General features: G+C 38.0%; 1 protein-coding gene across 14 annotated transcripts in view; it reads left to right on the top strand.

Moving 5' to 3' along the window:
- UTRN (utrophin) overlaps positions 1–19,905 on the top strand; it is a 537,684-nt gene that overhangs the window by 355,589 nt on the left and 162,190 nt on the right. Inside the window, exon 1 of one of the 14 annotated variants that reach the window (XM_047770013.1) lies at positions 12,409–12,870. The exons of 12 other annotated variants lie outside the window; for them this stretch is intronic. In XM_047770013.1, the coding sequence (XP_047625969.1) occupies positions 12,820–12,870 (51 nt within the window). In that variant the 5' untranslated portion in view covers positions 12,409–12,819. Of the gene's footprint in view, positions 1–12,408; positions 12,871–19,905 lie in introns of those variants that run through there. One more of the 14 variants, XM_047770012.1, reaches the window with a different exon arrangement.

The following is a 19,905-nucleotide window of genomic DNA, read 5'->3' as shown; positions in this document are numbered from 1 at the left end:
AGCTATTTACATAGGTGTCCCAGTGTGGTTGGTAAATGAAAACTGGTTTGTGAATTGCTAATGTCAGAAAAATAGTCAAGAGAATTTCCTCTACTCTTGCTACAGACTGATTTGTCCAGCTAACCACTCATCCTTTCATCCTCTCAGAGGAGAGGGTGGGAGGCTAAGTGAAATCTCCTTCTAAGAAGCAGGAGAGGAAACTTTTAGATACCACACACTTTTTTTCCCCTCCTATTCCAGTTCTTAGTACCCTTGGACTGAGTTAATCTGAATTTGTCACTCAAGTAACTTTTTAGTAAATTGATCTGTTTAATTGGATCCTCAATGCCCCTGGGATTTATAGCTTTCATTTCTATGAATTATGAATCTGCTCACTCTTGTTCTTCAGGATATCATGGAAAGATTTTCCCTGTATTTTTATGGGTAGCTCTGAATGTGGACTCCTTCAAAGTAATACTTACATGGCTTTTAAAATGTATTACATATGGAGTTCCCGTCGTGGCACAGTGGTTAACGAGTCCGACTAGGAACCATGAGGATGTGAGTTTGGTCCCTGCCCTTGCTCAGTGGGTTAATGATCCGGGCGTTGCCTTGAGCTGTGGTGTGGGTCACAGACGTGGCTTGGATCCTACATTGCTGTGTCTCTGGTGCAGGCCGGTGGCTATAGCTCCGATTCGACCCCTAGCCTGGGAACCTCCATATGCCGTGGGAGCAGCCCAAGAAATGGCAAAAAGACCAAAAAAAAAAAAATGTATTACATATATGTGTAACTGGGTCACCTTGCTGTACAGTAAAAAATTGACAGAACACTAAACCAGCTATAATGGAAAAAATAAAAATCATTATAAATGGGGGGGGGGGAGTGGTTCCTAGCACCTGGACCTAGTACCTGGTAGCGAGTACCACATAATAGATACCTGAATGAAGAACAATACATGTTGCAATTGTTAGACTTTATTTTACCTCTGCCATTACCCTTGATCTTAATACAAATCCATGCAGTTTGGGGTATTATTAGAATATTCGCCTTAAATGCAAATAAGTGGACTTGAAGACAACTCTTTCCCAGTGTCATACAATGAATTGACTTGAGACTTGCCATGTTGACACTGACTCATGTGTTCCTTCACTGCCTCTTGCTTCCAAACTTCAATCTTTCTTTCCTATTATTGTAAAACTGTATCAGCCATTCGTTATTTTTCAGTTACGTTACATTTCTGAGCAGTTCTCTATGAAGTTCCATTCCTCATTTATTTGGAAAATTAACCAAGGGCAGGTAGAAGAGACATAAGGAGAAACCCATGCAACTCGGAGATAAACTCTGTTTTGTTTAATATTAAAATTTAACTTTTAATCTCTTTGTAGTATTTACTCAATTGTCAGTAAAGTGATAAATCTTCTACCTCATTTCACAAGAGGGCAGCACTTTCTTTTAAAACTTAAAGTATGACTTCAAAAATTCAGTCAAAGTAACTTTTTCTGTCTTGAAGAAGTTAAGCTTGACTGGTTTACAGAAGGGCTAGACCTCTCTTTCTTTGGGGAAATTTATGAGTAAGATAAGTGGAAACTTTTAGAATAACTTGCGATCCTTTCAGAAAATGGGAGAAAAAAAAAAGGATTAAAACAATCCTTAGAATTTTTTACTTGAAAGTTGAATTAGGTGAACTATTTTAGCAACTTTGTAATTGTACAAGTCTGTCAAGATTGTGGCTTTCTCTTGAGTTGTAAAATCACATTAAGGGTGTATCATTTTAGTAGATTCTAATAGTTTTGTCAATTAAAAACTATCGAACAATGGCTTATGTTAAGCAGTCTACAGGTAATTTGAGGCACAAACTAACCTTTTTTCCTTCTCTCAAAGAGCTTCCACCTTACTGGAGTGATAGGAGAGGTAAAACAAATTCACAAAACAACCTCTAAATGAAACCAGCTACCTGTAAGTAAAGTACAGGATAACAGTACAGTGTGATGGATGCAGAAAGGAAATTGATCATTTAAAGCTATAGTACAGGGCTTTGAGTAAAGGGTGGAAATTGAATTGGAACTTGATGGCTGGATAAAATTTGAATGACTAGCAAAAAAAAAAAAAAAAAAGAGGCTACTATTTAAGAGCAAAGAATCCAATCAACCAAGAAAAAGTCAAGAATGTATTAGAGAAAGTTAGAAAAGCCTATCTTTGAGAATATTTTGAGGAAATTGCACGTGGACTGTATAGCAGGGTCCCTAGCCACATGTGACTGTTTACATTTAAAGTAACTAAAATTAAACAAAATTAAAATTTAGTTTTTCAGTCACCCTAGCCACATTTCAAGTATTCAATAGCCGTACTGCTCTTTTGGACATCAGAGACAGTGGAGCTTTCCAACATCTGAGAGCTCTCTTGACAGTGCTACGTGACAGTTTAGATGTTTTGGGTTGAGAGATTTATTAAAGAAAGATAGAAAGCTGATATGATAGTATCAAGAACTTTTGAATTTCAGGACTCTGCAGGGAACGAACCTTTTATTTACTATTATTCAGTGCTTTATATAGACCAAACACACTTGCCAGATATGTGTATTATCTAAGTGTTCTTTAAAAAGGTCACAGTTAATTTACCTCTAAAGTGAGCTATTATTGTGTTGGGTATATAGATGAGGGAATAGAGGATAGGTGACTTTTTTTAATGATTTTTATTTTTTCCCTTATAGTTGGTTTACAGTGCTCTGTCACTTTTCGACTATACAGTAAAGTGACCCAGGCACACGTACATATTGACTTTTTGATTTAAGTGGTTTTTGAAGAGAATTTAGTGTGGTTGCCATGCTAAAAGGATACAGAAGATAATTTAAAGCTAGAGGAGAGAGGTGTCAGAGAATGGCTTGATGTAATCCTGTTAGGAGGGGAGTGAAGAACTGAAGCGAGAGAGTATCAAAAAATATTAAGAGATTTTGATATTTAAATAGTTGGTAATTTAAGTATATTTATTTACTTATTTATTTTTGTTTGTTTGTTTGTTGTTGTTTTTTGCTTTCTAGGCCCACACTTGTGGTATACGGAAGTTCCCAGGCTAGGGGTCAAATCGGAGTTGCAGCTGCCGGCCTACGGCCTACACCATAGCCACAGCAACTGTGGGATCCAAGCCGTGTCTTCAACTTACACTGCACCTCACGGCAACGCTGGATCCTTAACCCACTGAGCAAGGTCAGGGATCGAACTTGCCGTTCTCGTGGATACTAGTTGGGTTCATTACCAGTGAGCCACAAAGGGAACTTCCTTAAGTGTATTTATTAGTGATTCAAACTTTTTGCGTAGTTGCAAGATTTTATGAGCTTTTGTACTCATAGTATGTATGACATTGATTCAGTAAATCACTAACTGTATATATGTGTCTCTGGGACTGTTGTAACCTCTGGGGACACATCAGTGAACAAAAGAAAGAGTATTGCTCTTTCAGGAATTGCTTCACTAATGTGAGGAATAATTTATTATTTAATAGTTTTAATAGTGTTCAGTGATGAACTTTTTGTAGTATGTTTATATTTGCTTTTAAAATTTTTTGCTGGTCTTATCCAGTGTTAACAGGTTGTGAACATGGTGGTGAAAATATGCAGAGATATTTAAAAAATCGTGTACATGCTTCTCAAAATAATACACTGTGTAATTTTTTTTAGAGTTTTATTATCTTTTTGGAGATGCATGTGAAGTTGTAGCTTTTCTCCCTTAGAAAGCCCACTGCAGGCACTTCTGGTGTGGTATGGAATCATAGGAAAATCTCAGTTGTTTTATAACAAAAATTATCCAACTATCAATGAGTTTTTGTTGACATGAATAACCAATCATTTATTACTACTCCAATCAGTACTAGTGAACATCTTCCTTAGTAAGAGTTTTTGAATGTCTGCTGACATGTCAAAGGATCATTTTACAAAGAAAAATCAAGGTCCAGAGGATTTAAATGTCCTTTCTGGGTCAAACAGCTAGAGAAGTGTGATGAATAAAATCATAACCCCGATCCCTTGACTCCAAAAATATTATTCTTCCTTATTTATCCCATGAAAGGTTATAATATAATAGGGCTGAGGCATAGTAATACAAGTAAGTAATCTAGTTCGTATGAAACATCAGTTATTCATTTCTCATAATATTGAAAATGTTCTGTATTGTTTTTCAGACTATCATAGTAGTAGTATGATCTGATTCATAATTTGTTTTTCTTTTTTGGCCACATCTGTGGCATATGGAAGTTCTCCAGTCAGGGATTGAATCTGAGCCACAGGTGTGACTTATGCTACAGCCGCAGCAATGGCAGCTCCTTAACCCACTGTGCCACAGCAGGAACTCCTGATTCATAATTTCTATTGAGAAGTTATATTCTAATTATTAAAGTTCTTGTCATTCCTAGCTATAATATTTTCCATAAGAGTGTGTACTGTTGGCTATAAGGTAATTAAGAGGCATTTGAAAAGAAAAGCAAATATGCCACAGCTAAAAAGGAAAAACAAATGGCTCTGGGGGTGGCCATAGAGAAATGGGGTGAGTCAAAGAATGCTATTATCCCTCAGAATGTTGTGGCAACACTTAGGTTGCATTTAAGTTTTCTAAATTAGTTTCACATTTTCCAGTATTATATAGGTTTTGTAGCATCCTTAATAACATGTGTCATGTTTCGAATCTACTAATTAATGACAGGTCTGACTTATGAGTGTATTTGATGAGCATGCACATTGCCAATAGTCATTCAGTTAAGTCTGGTGCTCGGGATAGTGAAATTTTGGTAAAAGTGACAGTAAGTTTGAAAAGAATGAGATCAGTTTTATTATTTGGATCTTTTGTTCACTATAAAGGCATCTCTGGAGCAATATTCCAAAAAGGTTTTATGCAGTCACAGCATCACTTGCGTATTTGTTTAGCCTTTCAAGGTTATAATTTCGCTGCCAGTACTCCTTTTATAAGCATATACACTAGATTAGGTGTTGTACTTTTAAAGGCTTTATTACCACAGTCATCTCATACTATTAAAGTTAAAACATCTGCCAGATCAAATTTTAGATTTAAATTGTGCTTTAAATCCTTGGCTTGACAATATTTAATGTAAAACTAGAGATTATAAAACTCCTTCTATTATTTGATATGGCCTTAAACAAGAACTTTCCAGATCATGGTGTCCCAAGGCGGCTTAATCTGTAGTAGTACCTTCCCTTCAGTATTTTGTTAGAATATCAATCATACCTTCTGCAGACATGACAAGCAGAGCAGAATCCACGGTCTCTTCTCTCTCACTACTGTAACTTAGATTCATGGATGAAGTTGCTGTTTGTATTTGCAGCATCTCTTAAGCCATTGGTGGGTTGTGGTACTCAAATCTCTCTCGCAACCTACAGGTTGGATCAGTTAGCCCAATTTGAAAGATGAAGCCATACTTCAGTTGCCTTGAATAAATCAGGCTAGATATTCTTTTCTGGGTGCCTATCAGTTGATTTTGCAAGCATCTCCCAATTTTTTATACCGTAGAATGTCACAGTATTAGTTGACAATGATACTGGTTTCCTTAGAAGGAGAATAGCTTGAATTATGTAATGCCTATTGAGATACAAAGTTATTACTTAAATAAGCTGGAGTTACTTGTTATAGAGTAACTTATGAGAACAAAAAGGCTTTGTCTTTGTCTCTTTTAAAAAGGTTTGCCATTGACCAGCCCACTGCTGCCAAAGGCTTGCTTCTATTGAGGACTGATTTGCTAGAATGTCGGACCATCTGGCACCTCAAAACTTCTGAAACTTTCAGAGACAAAAATGATTGTCTCTGCTAGCCTGTAACTTCAAATCTAATGAGGCCACCATTTTTAAACAGCTATCTACCTAGAAAGATAGATGTGTTTTACTTGGGAATTTTCCATCTATTTTGAGTGGAAAAAGTACCATATGCCTGTGCTAAGATTTTCACACAGTGTAAAAGTCAAAATAAAGTGTTCCATTCTAGGCACTCACATCTCCAGTTCCTCTCTCAGAGGTAAGCACCATTGCTATCTTCTTATATCTCTTTCCAAAAATACTATCTGTATTTCATATATTGTAGTCCCTTTACAGAATTATATGAATCTCTTTTTTGGCATATACGTATGTATCCTGTATACATATGTATACAATAGAGATTATTTCTTCTCAGCACATAGCAATCATCTCACTTTTTTCCATAGCTGTACAACATTCCATTGTGGGAATCTGCCATGATTTATGTACTCAGTTACCTATTAATGGGCATTTAGATTATTTTCAGCTTTTTGCTATATCAAATATGATTTACTGAACCTCCTTCTACATGTGTCTTTGAGCATGTTTGCAAATAAATTCCTAAGTTTAGAATTTCTGACTCAAAGTTTATATGCAATTTAATGTTTGATGAATATTGCTTAAATAATCCCCAGCCCCAAGTTTGGCAGATTTTTAAAAGTCAGCTCTGCTGCTTTTAATAATCTTCAGGAAATGTAATGGCTTAACTTAATGCTATCAAGCATAGGCATTCCTCATTCTGTAATCAGCCTACTGATTTTATTATGAGCTGCATAATTCATTGTCTGGAGTACTTTATTGAAACTTCTGGGGGAAGAAACAAAGACATGATGTAGAACTCATTGCTTGTGTAAACAAGTGAGGGACCTGAAATAAAGATATAGAAAGTAAATATAAGTAAAGATCCTTGGGGCCAGGGTTGGGAGGGCGGTCTCTCTGTGACTTTGAGGGGAGCCATATTTGCAAGTATAAGTGGTTCCTGTAGTAAGTGTATTGACTGGTTGTTATGGAGACTTGTGAGGGTGAATGATGCTTAAGGAGACGAAGTAGGTATGGGCTGTGGTTTTGCAGAGAATTCCAAATGGGATGCTAAGGAGGAAGGTGGCAGGAGGGAGCATGGATCAGAGATGAACTCTGCTCTGCATGGATTGGCCTGCAAGCGTCCCCCAAAGCCCTGCTGCTTAATATTAAACCCGGAAGCTGAGCTGATCTTGCTGGGTTAGTTTGACCTTCTCCAGGGTTCCCTGAATGTCCAGTTCCTTAACTACTTTCTCAGATGGTAGGAACAGCACCCTCCTGGGAAGAACAGCAGTGTTTTACTTGGGAGTGAGAACAGCACCTTCCACTTTGATTGATCTTGACACGTTCCTTGTTATGATTAAAATCTGTAGTTGCATTTTGGCTTTCATTTTCTCAGTATGGATAGCTGAAGAAAGTTGGAAAAACCCTTAGAAAACTTTTAAGAACCTTCTCCAGAGCCCTGTGCCATTTAGTTGCATTTCCCACAGGCTTGTGCTGTCGTAGACATCTGGAATTGTGAGGCTTGGCCGTCTGAGATGGTTTCCCTTTTGTCTGATGCTGCATATTTTTAAGGAAGGATATGGTTTTGAAACATTAACTTGTCTTGGCATTATTTTTAGTCACCTAATAAAGTACTCTCTGAATCATTAAATATTTGGAAGGTTGCTAAAGCCTGACCCTTGCACCTGGTTGGCTAACTCAGAAGCAGATCAGCTGGCATTTTTCTTCCTCAAACCCTATCGCACCCATCCAACTCCCCAAAAGAAGAAAAAGCTCTTTGTGCCTTTTGAAAATGTCTCCTAGGATATCCTGGCTGTGGGTTATGGAAATATATATTAGATCTTTTTTCTTATGAAATACAATTCTTATTTCCTAATTTCTACCTGCAAAATTATCAGGATAGATGACATTATGGAAGAGATGAAGGTTAAAAATAACTCTCTGTATACAAATCACATTGCCTGAACTTCCTGGGATAAAAGGAGAGTTCCGCCTTTCATCACGGGGCTCAGGCCTCCATTTTAGATTGAACCTTCTGCCCTTTAGGGCTGTATATTACTTTAAATAGCTACCGGCTGACAGACTTGGTTGCTGGCTGATGTTCACAGAAAGCCGTAAGGTATTGAGTGGGCTCCCCTTAAGAGACCCACCGAAGCGGCAGACAGTGAATCGAAGTCTCAGATCATGACGAGAGTCTAGAATCTATTTTAGTTTTGAAATAAACCCCACGTTAGAAAGTTATGTAAAAGATCATTGTGTGTATTCTTTTCAAGGCCATTATAATCTGGATCTTAAGTTGAATGGGTTTATAATAAGTGAAATTTCCTAGCCTTGCCTGAAGCTCTTCATCTTGAATAAAGCCATGATGTACTGATTTATTTGCAACCACCTATTGACCTCCGTATGCTTCGTTTTAGAGGCTCCCAAGAAGCTTTTCTTTTCTTTTTGTTCTTTATATTGACCAATATGAAGAGAAACCTGGTAGGTTTTGCGTAGAAAACATACTTTGTCTGGATGGTGTTTATAGATGTGAAGTTTATGTTTAATGGGATAAATACTTTAAGATCTACTCTACGAGTAAGGCGTAAATTGTATTTCAGCAAAGCATTTAGACTTCTCTTTTTGCTTATATGGGACTGAACCCTAAGGAATGACTTATTGCCTTGATGAAATTGCTAAATAAGTAAATCATCTTTTAACAAATCAAATGAAATACTAGTTTTTAAGCATACAAAATTTTAAATTAGTCTAGCCTTTGAAAGTTTTTTTTTTTTTCCGTGCTACCAAGTATACATTTAGCTCTCTTCATTTTGGCAGTTAAATGTGGCTTTTATTAAGTAATTTAGATTTAAATTTTATTGATTCTATTATTGAGCTTTCCGGTGCTTCTCTGGTTCTGTAACCTTGACTTTCTCATGGAACTACGTTGTTTATGTATGAGACATGACCTGTTTAGCTGGAGAATCTTAGGATATTTAGTGTTTGTTGATCTGTTACAGGGATTGATGGTATTATGTTTATTCCACTTCTTGAAGGTTTAGTGCACACTTTATTTGCACACTGGTTTAGACTGGCAAAATGTCAAGTACTTCAAATTTCATCATCCAATTTACTGTGTCTCTGGGGTGATGTATTGCTTTCACTGGAGGCCTGTATTTTTTGCTTTAATGATTACAGGATTATAGGAGATAATGTATCAAAGAGATGCTTGGTTAAAAAAAGAAAGCGCTATGGAGATGTAAGGAATACTACCAGGAGGTTATTTGTACACAGGATTTAAATGGAGAACGTATTCTTATTTATAGATGCCAAACACAGATGTATAGTAAACTGTAGTCACAGTTATAGAAACAATTCACATTTCCATTTTACAAGTCTTACTTCTCATGCGTTACTCAGTTATCCAAGGGCACAGTATTTTTGAAAATATAATAAATATTTAGCTATTTGAATTTTATAGACTATCTTTGGACTTTTACATAAATAATTGATTTGTCTTCAATCCTTTAAAAATAAAATTTTTAATGTCAGTTATACCTCAGTTTTTAAAAAATAATATTTTTTCCATTGCTTTCCAATGTTTTACTAAGGGTGTAGTTACCTGTTACTAAGATTTGATGGGAATTAAAATTTTTTTCTCGCAGGATTGAATATGGGGTATTTTTTCCCTGTTTTTCTCCTAAAGAGGGTGTCACCATAGCAAGGTTCATCAGTATCTTAGTTTTTCATAGTTTGTAACTGTGAATAGGAAGCTTTATTTAGGGATCCTCTTTTCTGCCCAAGCAGAGGATGTCAGTTCTGAGTAAGGTTATCAAGCATTTGTAGGGAAGGTCAGGGAAGCAAGTAGTTAGTGGAGACTCTGACTTCAGGACAGTTCAGCTCTAGATTCCCTGTGGGATCCCAAAGCCATGTATACATTTAGCTCTTTATTTGGCAGTGGAATGTGGTTTTTATTAAGTAATTCAGATTTAGATTTTCTTGATTCCCTTACAAGATCCCATGAGTTCCTCTCTTTCCTCATCCTGCCTTTATCTTTTCTAGGACTGAGGTGTCAATCATGCTGATAGTTTCCCCTCCTCTTTTCTTTGGGAAAGATTCCCTAATATATGGGATGCTGCTTCTTTTCCCTCCTGCAGGGTAGTCTTGTCTAAGGGTGCAAGATACTCAGAGCTCTAATAGTAACATAGTCTTGGTATAAGAACCCTTGAAACATAAGACTGTATTTTAGAAAAGGACTATGGCACTCTTTGTTGTTATACAGAGTTTTTATTTCATCCACTCTTCTGATATGTGCATGGGGGTGGGAGGTTGCATGTTTGCACATGTCTCTGATCACAGTCATCCAGCGCCCTGGGTGGTAGTTGGAAGTTTGCCCAGCTGAGAAACACTGTTCTTTTTCTCTCTCTCTTCTTCTTCTTCTTCTTTATTTATTTATTTATTTATTTTTTTTTTTGTGGTGGTGGTGCTGGAGGTGATGTTGATGCTGGTGGTTCCTTTTGTCTTGTATTTATGTAAAAAGTTTATTTGTTGCTGATGAAAGATCTCAGCATGTGGCCCCAGAGCCCAGATCAGGGTCCACGGGGTCAGTTTCTGTATAAGTTTCTTTGCTCCATTCTGATGACTGGTCTCCAAGCTGATGTTAGTACTTTTTTTCTGGATACAAATTGCAGATTAATTTTACTTATACATTTCTGGATAACCATTAGTTTACTACACTTGTTCTTTGAATTAATAGTCTCTGTGTATTAATCTGAATTGGGCACTTTGAGGTGAAACATATTCTGCTGGAAATCTCATAAAGCCAGCTTGCCTCTGGAGACACGTTGGTTTTTATGAATAAATGATGAAAATATTTTAAAAAGCTTGTTAATTTTTGTATAGAGCCACATATGTAAAGCATATGCCATTTAAATACTGATATGAATAATCTGGGAATGAAGGGAGAGAAAAATTGTTTGTAAATCCAAAAAATAATAACTACATTGGATACTGTTCCCTGATAGCGTTTTAGGTTTTTTCCTATTATTATTGGAATTTCTTTCTCCATACGGGTGAACAAATGCTAATAATTTTGGTACTTAATTCAAATAGCCTTTTAGGAGATAAGCAAAGATATCCTGCTGTATAGCACTGGGAACTATATCTAGTCACTTATGGTGGAGCATGATGGAGGATAATGTGAGAAAAAGAATGTCTATATCTGTGTGTGACTGGGTTACTTTGCTGTACAGTAGAAACTTGACAGAACACTGTAAACCAGCTATAATGGGGGAAAAAAAGCCTTTAAAAAAATAGGAGATATGTATTCTAATTTGGGGGTTATTTTTTCCTTTGCTCTACGCCCTGATGCAAAAAACAAACTAAATTGTATTAACATCATTCCATTTGTGATAATGTCACTTTCAGAAGCATTATATATTTTTGATGGCATTCTGCACACAACTTGAGAAATACGTTTCATATGCTCACACCTGTCATACTTGTATTGGTATTCTAAATAACTAAGTAGGAAAAACAAAATCATTGCCTTGGAATGATGTCCATAATAGCCATGCAAAGGATCCATCATTTGGATTCAGCTTTTTCCTTGAAAGCATTTACTCTTAAAACTTTATAGAAGATAGTATTTCTCTCAATGTCAGTAATAATTTAACATCAAAATGGAGGGCACATTTAAACATAACTGGTTGTTATTCACATGTAGAGTGGCTTCACTTATTAAGGAATATTTCAGAAACAAGTAGATTCCCCACATGAAAACAGTGAGGTAAAAACAACAACAAAAAAACCCTTTTCACCCTCATTTTATTGTTAAAACCTCTTTAGAAGTAATACTGTTGATCACACATATTTTGTTTGATGATTTGCATTGCTCTGTGCACCCAGCCCCTTTTGTTTGCATGGGTGGGCTCCCAATCGGACTATGGATCCGGTGATCATTTAGAATCATTTAGAATCGAGGCAAATTGAGAGATCCTGAACTGCACTTTGGGGCGGGGAGGCCTCTAGGAAGTGGGAGTGAGCTTCACTTCAAACTGTGCGTGAGGGGTGGTGGAAGGGAGGATGCTGATTAAAATAATAAACAACTGCTGGTAAGAGAAGTGGATTACCACACTCCAGTCAGATGAGCTAGGGGAGCTGCCAAAGCTGAAGAGGCTGCCCTCCCTGCCACAAACAGCACAGCGGGCCCTGAGATCTGCTGCTTGAAGTTCTGTGTGGATAGAAAACTTTTTAAATAACTCAGTTCTGTTGCACTGACACAGCATCCCTTAGGCATAGCCTGACCTGGGGAAATGGACTGAAACTAGCTTGGTGGTTACCATAGCAACGCAGGCTGCCGGGTGTCTGGGAGAGTGCAAGCCGGTGGCCTCTTGTCCCGCGTCTGGGTGTTTCTTCAGACAAGAGTGCCCTCCTTGCTGTTCGAATTCGACATAAGTCATGCTTTTGAAAACTGGCTCCTAAACCAGGATTTTCTTTTTTCTTTTTTTCTTTTCTTTTCCTTTTTTTTTTTTTTTTTCCTGAAACCAGTCTGAATGGAGGAAATTGGTAATACTTGGCTCTTTTTATTCTTTTTTTCTTCTGCTGGCCTTCTCTCATGCAAGTTTCCAGGATATAGCTTCTTTTTTGCTGTGTGTAATTGAGACCAAACCCTAAGCTTGGGGCCCGGGAGAGAACCGCTGTGGGCTGCAGGTCATTAGTGAGGTGAACAGAAGGGAATCCTGGGCGTCCCAGAGAAAAAGGAGACCATGCCAGCCTCGTGGAACACAGCTACCAGAGAACATACCAGCAGGTCTATTCCTTTCGAACTCCGAAGTCCATGAAATCCTGGACCCACAGTGGGGTGGCTAAAATGTCCCAGCGCAAGCTGCTGCTGCTGCTCATGGACCATAGCTCAAGGGCAAGGCTTGTAAAGGATTTTACAAAGGATTTTAAAGTATAGCCAGAAAAGATACAGTTTTTAGAAGTTAAACGCTGTTGTCTGAAGGAAGTTTGCCGGAAAGATGTAGGCTTCAAGGGCTACTGGACGATGATTGGTCTGAACTTCAGCTTACGGGAATTGCTGACAAAATTTGAAAAGGTATGCAGAGAGCAGACTTCATAAATGTACTTTTTTTCCCTTCTTCCTTGTCTTGTCTTTTTTTTAAAAAAAAACTATGCATTTAGGGAGCAGGTATTCTATTGATTCTGATTAATGTAATTGCTAAGGCATATTTGATTTGATATACTCTTAAAATTTTTTTATCAAGTTAGCAATTCTTTCCTTTGGTCAGGAGGGCTGTTCATGATGCCTGTCAGTTTTAGAATTTCACATCAGAAGAGATCCTTTGTACTCAAATCAGCTGCTGATTTAATTGAAAGTTATGGGGGGGGGGAGAACACCAACAGCAACAACTCTGCGTTTTCCTGCCAAAGTCTGACTTCATCAGGCATGGGTTCTGTTTTCCAGAACCCTCAGGTAGATCTCCCTGCAACAGCCAAGTGCTGACTTTTCCAGCCTCCTTTCTGAAGATTCAGTTCTGAGGGTGGGAGAGGATGCCTCACAATGACAGTGGCACATCTGATCTCAGACTTTTCCTTTCCGTGTCTGGTCGTGTCTGGCTTATGTGGGGAGCTCTCGTGTACACCTCGGAGCTTTAATGCTCAGATCGTTATTATTGTATTTAGTTTTTGTTTTTTTTTTTTCCATAGGAAAGTTTTTGGCACACTCTAGGATTTGGTGCAGCCTGCCAAATGCTACCTTACGTTTCTAGTTAAACAAAGCAGAAAGCCTCAACGTGCTGCTCCTGGGCTCCTGCCTTCCTTAGCTTTTGGATGCCAACACCTATCTTCTTTCAACTTCCTTTTCTTTAAAGAGGAGAGGCGCAGTAGTCTCCCTCTGTGCGTAAATCAGTTACTTATCAGTTGTTAAAGATGTGCTTAGTGGCTTTCACCACGAATACCCTATGGTTCATTGCAAGCACAAACATAAGCAAGATGGTCTTGAGTCATTTAAAGAATAATGGGCTTTTTCTTACACAACCACCATTGCCCGAGGAAAAAGGCGTAAAACGCTGTCATTTGAAAAGTTTGAAAGCTTTCCCAAAACAATTGCAGTCATTGCTTGCCTCTTGATGATAGAAGTAGTGTAGTGCTTAGAGGGGAGAAAGAATTCAGCTTCTCCTGGTTTCCTGCTCCCTCCGGTCCCTCTCTCCCCTCCCCCACACTCGTACTGCCGTTGTAACGATTGTCACTCTGGGCTCACTTTGACCTCTCCCTTTAATATGTTATTAAGCACTTACATTCCTGAGGGTAAAGGATGGTTCCCGGTCAACGTGCTCACCGTTTAGAAGGGGTGGAGGAGGTTAGAGAAACTTTCTTTATGGCAGCTGGTAACAGCAGGTGACAAACTTTATGACCATAAAGAGATCTGTTAGCTCGGTTTGTATAGATTTGTCTGTTTCTTCCTTAAAAGGTAAAGGGCATATGTGCCATGAATAATTCATTACTTAGACCCCCTGAGAGGCAGTAATTGTGGGCAATAGCTGGACTTTTGTGTTGTAATTGCTGCTATTAGCCTTAAAAGCCTAGGTCCAATACCAGAGGTGAGAAACCTGCCTCAGCCTTTTGGCCATCTTACTGACAAAATTCCAAGTCCTGGTCATATTAGTTTGTTTCTTCCTTGAACTCCTAAACCACAGTATCTGCATATTTCTTATTTTTATTTTAGCATTGACTGTCATAAAAGAAGCCTATAGGCTCAGTCCTGTCAAAGGCTTGATTTGGGAATTTTTTTGGAGACAAAGAACAAATTCAAGAAGCAATTTTGCAGCAATTGACATTCTGAAGTTCTCCATACATGTTTATTTTTGTGTTAGACACCTTCATAAAAATCTATGTGAAAGTTAATCTCGTTGCCATATTTCATTTGTAGGAAGTTGAATGTATTTTTCTCCAACTCAGATCTTTAAAAAAAAAAAATCCTTTGTGTATTTTCACAAAAGCTGTCTCATATATTTAGCCTATGCTATGTTGACTCGATGCCAGGAAAACTATATTATGGAAAGGTACCACTGCTTCACACCTCTCAAATATAACCAGCTTCCCCCAGCTCTGAAAGCACTAATGCCATGTCTAGGGAAAGACCAAAGCTTGGGGCTCTAATGCAAAAGCCACATGATACCTTCAGAAGCTGAGTAACAGCCTTTCCATAGTCCCTTTACTCTCCATTTCCATAGTCCTATCCTTCCCTCAGTATTAGTGATCTGCTTCTAGACAGGATTCTAACCTTGGTCATTTAACACTTTCCTTACAGGTAATTGTAATCTTCAGGCTGATGTTTCGGTTACCATAGCAAAAAGGTATTTTTCTGGGTTCTTGAAGCCACTTCAGGCTTTAGGAAAACTAGAGCCCAGGGTTGGGGCAGTGGTGGGTCTTCCAATGAGCGTTAATCTGAAAAGTTGCAGACTGGTTAAACAATTGAAATTTCGAGATGACAAGAGGCCTTGAGCATAACTTCAAGACAGCACCTTGTGAGATAACATGGAAAGGGGGTATCTGGTTGATGTTTTTGAATTTTAAAGAAATCTAGTGGTTTTGTGACGCATATTGGCTATCAGTTCTACGGGAAGGTTTGGCACAAGGCAGAGCCCTCTCCTTTGGTTATCTAGTCCCAAAACATGGAATGGTTTTCCAGCCTAGGCAGGATAGACAAATTGCACTTGATACTCAGAGTTCCTAGGGATCCAGGAGGCAGGAAGCATTCTCTACTGTTTCCTCAAGGTGATAGTTTGCCAAGGATCAAGAAACCCCCAAGGAAAGGAACCACATGTTCCCCAGGGTGGTCTTCAAGAGACTGAAACTGGAACTTCTCACCAGGGGAGGAGGACCTTGGGGCAAGATGTGCCTGCTGGCAAGCCAGTCCTAATCACCTCACCAGGGGATGAGGGGTGAGCTTTTGTAATCAGGGTAGCTATACCCAGAGTTCAGACCCACAGCCGACTTGACACAGGCACCTTTCAGAGATCCAGCCAATCAGTTGGTTTTATTGCCACCTTGATTTTAATGAAATAACTTTCTCCCTGAATGTACTTTATAAAGTATCTGATGACCTCAGTGGCTAATATATTGTCGTACTTGAGCCATCTGCACTGTGTACTGTCTGTTCCATTTATTTAGTAGTCCCAGAGGACAGACTAATGGACACTGCTAGCCTACTTACATTCTGAGTGGCTGTTGCCTTTTTATTAATGTATTCAGTCCTGCTACTAGATGATTCATGACAGTGGTAGTTCTCTAAGGGCTTGTGTGTGTGTGTGTGTGTGTGTCTGTGTCTGTGTCTGAGTGTGAGTTGTACACTCTCTTGGTGAATCCTTTGGGAAAGGTGCTTCCCAGAATGACAACCCAGAGAGAAACCACTCGATGCTAAATTTGCTTTCTGACATTGACCTCCTTTAGGATGATCAATATTCAGAATTATAATTTGAATCTATATTTTGCTGCTCAATTTGCCATATCTAATTTTTGAAAAATTGGTCCTGTAACGACACAGTAAACTTCCAAGTCCAAGGTCTACTCATTTCTTTAGTATTTACTAAATATAAAGGGCACAGTGTATACCAGACACTAAGCTGAGTTCAAGGATGGGGTGAATAACAGAGTAGACCTCCTCTCTTTGCGCTTGCAACCTTTTGGGAGAATCCAGACTGTAACAAGTCTGTGTTCTAAAAACATAAACAAGTTTGTATGCTAAAAACCTGCTGTTTAGCAAAACTAGAGGAAGCTATAAGAGTAACAGGTAGACGTGATCTAATCTGAGTGCAGTGCAGTTTCTCCTGGAGAAATTACATTTAAACTGGAACTTAAAAGATGACTTTCAGGAAGGAACTGAGATTGGGAGCTGGTATGTGAGTATGTGGGTGAATGTATATTGGGGGAAGAAACTGAGAGCTTTCTGGGCAATCAGAACAGCTTTTACACAGGTCAGGAGTTGAAAAGTTGGGTTGCCAGGATTGTAGTCTGAAACATTTAAAATACAAAAGCCTTTGACTAGGGGTTCATACCTAGTTCAATTTCATGTTTCCAATCTGATTTTGGGAATGAAGGTGAGGCAATAGTTTGACCACACAAAAACATTTGTTAATAACTGTTCTTAAACTCCAAATCATACACAGATCAAATCTATAAAGCACACCCCAGAAGGGAAGCCACTGTGTTTTAACTTACTAGGACTTTAGCATGTTTTAGTAACAATTGGTACTGTGTCAAGGATTTGGAACATTTTGTGAAAAATAGTTTTCTTAGTAGCTGTGTTTGCTATGTTGGAATGTAAAATGTAGTCAGTTAATTGATTCTCTATCATTTCAAGTTGGCTTGTTTAAATTATCTTGAAAGTGCAGTTACTTATAAATTTGTTCCACTTAGTAATTTAACCTTTTTTCTGCTCTATTGTCTAATATGTATATATAATCACAGATAATGGGAAAAGAACATTCCTGGCATCGATTTCTACCTTTTAAATGCCCTGTAGACCTGATTGCACTCTCTTTTGTCAGTCAAACTGTGATTCCATAATTAGTAACAGAGGGGTGACAATGTATGAGATTAGTGGCTGAAGGAAAATGTAATTTACAAAGAATTCATTGGATAATTTGTTGATGTCAATAAATTAATTATAGTAATTAATTGACTAAGTAATTGCAATGACTCACTATCTCAGAAGTCTCACAAACAATCTCAAAGCATATTTACCTAGTATGAAACAAATTCTCAGAATATAATTGAGTTTTGAATTTGGGGGGTGGGGTTTAATAACTGACACTTTTTAAAAAAAGGTTCGATCCCTCATTTTCAAAACCTGGAACTCTAGCAGCAATCCTCCTGAGCTCTTGATAATCAATCCTAAGCTGTCTCTGTATTCTGGTCTTACTCTGGAAAGGAACAGTGGGTTTCCCCCAAAGGTAAACTTTGTTGATGTAGCCTGAGCCTTGGGATACAGTTGGGAAGTTGTCTAACCTCACTTCTTCCCCTTCAGGAAAGGGGTCAGGACTCCTTCAGCGAAAACACTGCTATGGCCATGTCGGGTTAGGTAAATATGCCTTGCAAAAATAACCGAAACAATGTCAACAAGGCCCCAAGAAGATGAATCTCTTCTAACACCCAGCGTAGTTGTTGAAGCCTTCCTAGCGGTGCTGTTGTAAGTCTCTGGTGCCTATCAGAGAGTTCACGTAGCTCTCTTTCATATAATCTAAGGCAATGTTTCTGCTTACACAGTTACAACCACTGCTTGATTGCAGAATGTTATAAAGAAATAAAACCTAGGGATGCACATTATAGAGCCTTTGCAGGTAATGTCTCTTTGGGTTATATCATTAAAGAAATGGCCAGTTAGGGCAAAACCAGTATTAAAATGTCAGTTATTAAATAAGTAAATAAATAAATGTTTTTCTTTATTCGTGAAGTATATTTTGACTGGACGAGTGGGTGTTGTATACAAAACGACTAATTGTGGATCAGTGAACCTCTGTAAGCTTTTGAAGGTTCTTCTGCCAGGTTCTTGTGAAAGTGGGCATCTTAGGCTTTTGATGGTGTTTTATTTACTTAGAGAAAAATATGTAGTCCTCTTGTTCTAACCCCTGGCTTTTTTTCACTTTCTGCATTATGCTTACATCATTTGATGGTACATTGCAAGCCTTTCCGGTGGATATTTAAAATAGTTCTTCCATTCTGCTTTCAAATGTTAGCTTAACTGCTTTAATATCTTGCTGTGGTCCCTCTGTGCACATGACTGGCTTATGTTAAATGCTTGGAAGAGCATCGCCTTTGTGCTTCTAGATTGTACTTCCCATAACCCGTTATCAATAACCATTTCATGCTTTAATGTTTATTTAATGGTCAGAAAGGCTTTCAGGTGACAGAGGTAAGCCTTAGTAGGGCAAGTCTCCCAGCTGTGCAGCAAGACTAAACCCTATTTCATAGAGAACTTTAATTTCTTTTAGCATTTGATGTTACATTAGGGACATGATCTGACAGCCTCCCATGCTGGCATCTTGATTTCGAAACCAGTGCATCATTGCACAGTGATCTATGAAGGAGCATGACTCATTAACTGCGTGTAATTCTAAATTTCCAGTGAAAAGCTTCAGCAAGGCTTTGAAGTACAGGCTTCCAAATAATTTTAGATTCTCCGTGTTAAACTTTTTAAATAAAGAGATTAAACAAAAGGATCACTACATTTCCTTCCAATTCTTTATCTGACTTTTCTTGGCATTACAGTGGCTAATATACCAGGATGAACTTATTCATAATTCATTCATGCATTTATACATCTGTCTATCTATGATCTCTCTGTATTTATTTTTCATTATGTTTATTCTGTGTAACAAAGACTCTGAAGGATACAGGTGAGATGTTAGATGATTTTTCATCCTAAGTAGCTCTTGGACGTATTTGGTCAAATGTTAAGTTAAAAAAAATAATTTATGCTGATGTCCTTTTCTTTGATTATTTTCTGGTTATTGATTTTCTTCCTAACTTTTGCTGAGGCTCATGCGTATAAGGATTTTCTGCACACTGAAACTTATATTCCAATATGAATGTGTGATCGCTAGTGGCGCTCTTAACCAAAACTTTGTTGAAACACTGTAACTATTGACTGGGCCAATGATGCAGTTGTTTACTGTATTTTTCGCTGTGACCTGATCGGAAGAGACATTACCTGATCTGATGTGACGAGCCAGATTTGCTTCATGCTTCTGGTAGCCAAATTTCCTGATGTTGTGGAATGTTCTTGTGAAACTTAGAAAACTATTTTTGAGTCTTAATGTGCTTCTGTCTTTCTGTGTCCCTTGAATATGAAAGGAAGCAAAGACGTCAGGTTACTTCTCGGAGTTGTGGTTTGAAGTTGCCATGTGATTTTAGGTGTGGTCCATTGATAAATGATGTTTAGGAACCTATACAGGAAATGTGAGGCCAGATTCTCCTTGGCAACACAGAGCAAAGAGAGGCCTTGCTTACTTTGTCTTGAGCTTTTTGAGAAAGATGGCTATATACATATTTACAACCCAAGTTTAAAACTGTTGATCTTTATATATATCCTTTTAGATATCTCAATATGCATTTCAGGACACAAAAATAG

The sequence above is a fragment of the Phacochoerus africanus genome, chromosome 2 (assembly GCF_016906955.1).
Source record: "Phacochoerus africanus isolate WHEZ1 chromosome 2, ROS_Pafr_v1, whole genome shotgun sequence".
In the NCBI taxonomy this organism is placed as follows: Eukaryota; Metazoa; Chordata; class Mammalia; order Artiodactyla; family Suidae; genus Phacochoerus; species Phacochoerus africanus.
The sequence above is the reverse complement of the archived record's forward strand: the minus strand, read 5'-3'. Positions and strand labels throughout refer to the sequence as shown.